This window comes from Galeopterus variegatus, unplaced genomic scaffold (genome assembly GCF_000696425.1).
Source record: "Galeopterus variegatus unplaced genomic scaffold, G_variegatus-3.0.2 Scaffold9769, whole genome shotgun sequence".
In the NCBI taxonomy this organism is placed as follows: domain Eukaryota; kingdom Metazoa; phylum Chordata; class Mammalia; order Dermoptera; family Cynocephalidae; genus Galeopterus; species Galeopterus variegatus.
In genome coordinates, this window is record NW_007735880.1 from 34,823 (window position 1) to 40,308 (window position 5,486).

A 5,486-nucleotide genomic window follows, 5' to 3' on the forward strand; every position below is an offset into this window, starting at 1 on the left:
TTATGTTAAATATTTATGTAATAGGTTTATTATTGTTACTTTTTATTAGTTGAATACTTTAAAATTTGTCTTATATTCTAATATGATAAATATTGACATCTATTGCCCATATAAACAAGAGATCTTTGGGATCCTTAATAGTTTTTAAGAGTATAAAAGGTATCTTGAGACCAAAAAGCTTGAAAAACTGCTGCTCAAGCCTAATATTACCCACAACTTCAGAACTGCTGCTGTGGACGAAGACAAGAGTAATAAAAGGATTGCTGAGCAGACATTCACTCCCAGCTGACGGACGAAACAAATTTGTAGTGGTTAACGAAAACAACCAAGAATTCAATGACCTTATCCAGAAAAGCTTAGCTTACCCACTGATGGAAGTAGAAAAAAGATGAGAGGAGGAATACTCAGAATTATGGGTTGACAAGGTAGGAATATCAAAAAACTGAGGAGAAGGGGGTAGGTGAGTCCAGTGTTAGTGAAGACATTGTGGAGATGGCTGACCATTAAGTTGAGTTAAGAGGGCAGGAGAGTATGAAAGAGATATGGTAGACCTAATAAATAATAAAATAGAAGGGAGAAGTTACTAGAATTGTATTGTGTAAATAAATGGCAGTTCAGCAGGATGGAGGAATTATGAGAATTCAGGATATAGGTGAAATGGTCAGATTAAAGAATCGACCTTAGTTGTTAAAGGCTTACTTAGCTCCTTTACCACCTTGGCACTGAAAGAAAAGACTGCAGGAGTCCAGACTTGAGTGCACCAGTGTTCAAACTTGCTGCTTATTTTAAGGTTCAAATCACTTAACTTTCATAAGCCTCATTGTTCTTATATGTAAAATGTGGATAGTAATAATTACATTGACTTAGAGTCATGAAGATCAAATGAAATAGCATGTTAAATTCCTTGTAAACTATAAAGCATCGTATAAACATGTGGTATAAGAGCCATACCCTTGTCATTTTCATAAGCCTTTCCTTTTTAAATTTCAGGCAGAACTCAAAAGCTTGATGGACAACGCTTCTTCATCCTTTGAATTTGCTAAAGAACTCATCAGGCACAATCTGGTGAATAACGGTTTCCCGTCTTGACTGACTTCAGTCCTACTCTACTTTGGTACATCACAGCAATTAGAAAGATGAATAAAAGGAGATGCCCCAGCAAATATTGCTCCCCTCCAAGGGAATGCCTCCTTGCTGTGGAGGAAAGAAAATGAGTTTAAAATATTTGTCCCTTTCCTCAAGGAAATCTTGTTGGGAGGGCAGAAATATATAAAACATTTGGAAAGATGCACAAGGGGCTGGCCTGTTAGCTCAGTTGGTTAGAACGTGGTGCTAATAACACCAAGGTTCAGGGTTCGATCCTTGCACTGCCCAGCTACCCCCCCCCCCAAAAAAAAGCTCAAGATTGTGTAGATGCAAGTGTTTGAACTTTTGGCGAAAACAAAGGAACATATCCTTGCAGGTTAGAGCAAAGATCTTCTGGTCTTTGAAGGATGGCTGAGATTTAGAGGGTTCATTCCCATCAACGACATGCAGCTAGAAGGAGGATGACATGAAAGATTATGAGCAGGTTGATTTTATTGGAACAGTAAGTAGTAGGGAAAGTGAAGTTGGATCAGGGTGGTTAGGTTCAGCGCTAGATTATGAAGTCCATTGCTAAAAAATAAATAAATAAAGCTCAGATTGGATTTAGTTTGATTCTATTGACCATGCAGTATAGTGAGATGCAGAACACTTTCTTTCGATTCAGACTTCTGGGAATACTGAGCAGATTATTTGATATTGCTGATTCTCAGATTTCTCATCTAAAAATGGTGATAATAACTGCACTTTTCCTTCTGATTTCTCTATTCCTTTCTTTAGTACCAATTCTCCAAGTACCCATGCTGAAAACCACAGATGTTTTAGAATCTCTCCTTCCCCTTATCTCCAGTATCTACTATCACTAAATCCTAGGAATTCTTTCTCCACAATGTCTTATATTTATTCCATTCCTTCTCTAATTCAGGCCTACAGTTTTATTTGGATAGTTTCTATTATGGGCTCTGCCTCCATTCTTCTCATTTCTAATCTAGTTTATAAATTGAAGCCAGATTACTTTTTGTGATGAATGATGCATCAGAGATAGTAATCTGGAATTTAAGCCTGGAGAGAGATCAAGATTTGAGGATAAGTTTAGGAGTTATTGTAAGAGTCTTGACAGTTAAGTATGGAAGATTTTCAACTGCTGAAATCCTGACAGTTAAATATGGAAGGATTAAAAACAGAGAAAAATAAGGCTCCAAAAGAGCATCTGTATTTAGGGGCTGGAGGAAGGAGAATCAGCCAACAAGACAAGAAACGGGCAGACAAGGAGGAGCACCCAGATAATGTCATGTCATTTACAATTACACATTTTAATCACCTGGGAGGCTTTTGAAACTAATGATGCATGGGCTCTAGCCCCAGGGATTCTTATTTAATGGTTGGGCTGGAGCCCAGCTATCAGTATTTTTTTAAAAGCTTCTCAAGTGTATGTATTGTACAGCCAAAGTAAAGAACGACTGTATGGAAAGTTCATGGAAAGATTTTTATTTTCTTTTAATTCTATTTTTCCATGAACTTTTTGATGTACCCTTATACAGTTGATCGTTGAACAACATGGGTTTGCATTGCACGGTCCACTTATGCATGGGTTTTTTTTCAGTAAATACAGCCAGCCCTCTGTATCCAGAGGTTCCACACCTGTAGAGTCAATCAACCATGGATTGAATTATGCAGTTTCCAAATCAGTTTCAATTTGGAACCCGCTTACACAAAAGGCCAACTTTTGATATCCGTGAGTTCCACAGGGCCAACTCGGGGACTTGAGCATCCTTGGATTTTGGTGTCCACAGGGGTTCCTGGATGACTGTAGATGTGTAGGTGACTGAAGGAACATATCAGATAGTAAATTAGGGATTATCCTTGGACAGGTGGATTAGAGAGACAAGTGAGAATATGGAAAATTTCCTTTTTCCTTTTGTAAAATACTGTATTTAAGTTTTTTTTCCAGTGAATACATATTACTTTTGTAATTTTGTTAAAAAAAAAAAAAAAACAACTTAAAAAGATTGGGGCAACATAAAAGGTTAAGAACATCAACTTTTGAAGTCAGATTTAAGGTCAAAATCAAGCTCTGCTGTGTACTAGCTTTATATCTTTGGGTAAGTCACTTAACATTGCTGAGTCTCACTCAGTATTGAGTATCATATGTAGGATAGGGAAAATTAAAGTACCTATCTTACTTGTCTGTGAGGATTAAATGAGGTAGTATGTGTACAGTGCTTTGCACAGTATCTAGCAAATAGTAAACATTTAGTAAATGGTGCTGTTATTCTTATTGTCATCTTATGGCCCTCAGTGTCAAAATTGCAGACATGTCATGGAGCAAGAGGACAGAAAAGTCCTTTGAATTTGGCTAAAGGAGTTAGTTTGTGACTTGTGAGAGAAAGTTTACTAGTATGCTGAGAACAGAAATAAATATTTTAGGAGGTTAAGGAGTAAGAGGATGAGAAGAAAGTAGAAGCAGTAAGCCACATACTTTGGAAGTGTGGCATTGAAAGAAAACAGAAGGAGAGGGCATTATCCAGAGGGAACATCAGGGCCAAGTAGATTTTTTGAGAGAACAACCACCTTTGTGTATGTTTAAATTTGAGAAGTAAGGCCAGGGCTTCAGGAAGATTGAAGAGAGAATGATTAATAGAGAAACAAGGTTCAGATGGGATTAGAAGTCATGGAATCAAGAAGACAGGAAAAGGGATTAATTTTGGCTAAAAAAAAAAGGGGGGGGGGGAACATCTCAAAGAGGAACCAAAAAAGACAACCAAATAGATATTTTGAGGTGGAAAGAAGAGATTAGGTAGTTCATGCTTGAGGGCCTTGATTTCTATAGATTCGTTTGTGAAACAACTTGTTATATGTCGGACACTATGCTAGGCACTAGAAATACAACAGTGCGCAAAACAAATTATCCTTTTGTGGGTGGGATGTCTGTTCTTTTGGTTTTTAAGCTTTTCTCTATAGCACTTATTATGACCTGACAACATATTTATTTGCTTTTTGAAGGTCTCTCCCCACTTGAATAGTCTATATGGTGACAAAGTGACTTGTTCCTGCTATAACCCCACTGCTTGTTACAGTAAGCAGGCTTATAGTAGGTGCTAATGAATATTTACTGAATTAATTAAATGAAATACTACCTACTATGTGCCACACGTTTAGTACACTTTAACTCATTTAATCCTCATAATAACTGAAAGGTAGATATTACTAATGCCATTTAGAGATCAGGAAACAGGTTCAGAAAGGTTATATAAATTACTTCATGGAATTTTTGATGTAGAATGTCTGTCTAGAAAAAAGTTTAATTATTGGGTACTTTAAGAGTTTTTCTGCAATTCTTATGAAGAGAAAAGGAAATGTATGCAATGAGTTATGCCTTTGTTCTCTTTCTTATACTTATTATAATTTAGATAATGGCTTTCTTTCAATGAGGTCAAGGTCATGTGTATGTGGACAATTTCAAAATATGTTTATCCTTTCAAAAAATAACTGAGTGCTGACTATTCTAGTCACAGTTCTAGGGGCTGGAAGTACACAGTAAATGCAAAATTCTTTTTCACATAGAGCTTATATCCTAGTGTGCAAACAGATAAACAGATGAACAAAGAATTGTGTAATGAAATGAAGTGATAAGTGGTATAAATAAAAATAAAGAAGGATAAGGTTATAGAGAGTGATAGTGGAGGTAGGCTTTAGATAGGGTGAAGAATGAAATATTTAAATATGACAGGCAGAGAGAAGGGAAAAGCAGAGAGAAGGGAAAAGAAGAGAGGGTAAGAAGCACGGGGATTAGTTAGGCAATGATAAATTTAGCCAATGATAAAAGTCCTCAGTATGTTAACTGATTCCCAGAGCTATTTTGTTGGATATCATGAACCCAATTATATGTGGCAGCTCCTTAAATATTTTCACCGATAAATGTATATATACTTATTGTGATAATAACACAATCTCTCTGTCTCTAGGTTGTTTTCCGAGGAGGGGAAGGCGCTTTGCAGGTTTTACCTCCCCTGGTTGATGTCATTCCCGAAGCGAGGCTAAACTTGGTGATTTACTACCTTCGTCAAGGTGAGAAGTATTTGTCTTAGTCTTACTTACAGAGATATTTTAGAATATTTAATCTCTTATTGAACTACCTTGCTTAACTTTTAAAATCTATAATACTTACAAAAATATATTTGTACCAAGTTTATAGGACAGAACAAATTTATCGATGTTTATTTGTTGAACCTTTTCTCTTTATCCTCTTTCCTCTTCTGTTGCTTCTTACTCTCTTCACCCACATTCTGTTTTTCTTTTTCCTCCCCTTCCCTTGTACTTCCTTCTTTTTCTATTTTCCCTTTATACATAATGTACATCCACATTTTCTTGTGTCTTTTTAAAAAGTCCTTAACTTTTTAGTT

General features: G+C 36.3%; 1 protein-coding gene across 1 annotated transcript in view; it reads left to right on the forward strand.

The window, feature by feature from the left end:
* TTC26 (tetratricopeptide repeat domain 26) overlaps positions 1 to 5,486 on the forward strand; it is a gene marked incomplete at its 5' end in the record, with an annotated part of 48,536 nt that overhangs the window by 27,274 nt on the left and 15,776 nt on the right. Inside the window, 2 exons of the mRNA XM_008593867.1 lie at positions 991 to 1,065; positions 5,049 to 5,151. Coding sequence (XP_008592089.1) covers positions 991 to 1,065; positions 5,049 to 5,151 — 178 coding nt within the window. The remainder of the gene's footprint in view (positions 1 to 990; positions 1,066 to 5,048; positions 5,152 to 5,486) is intronic.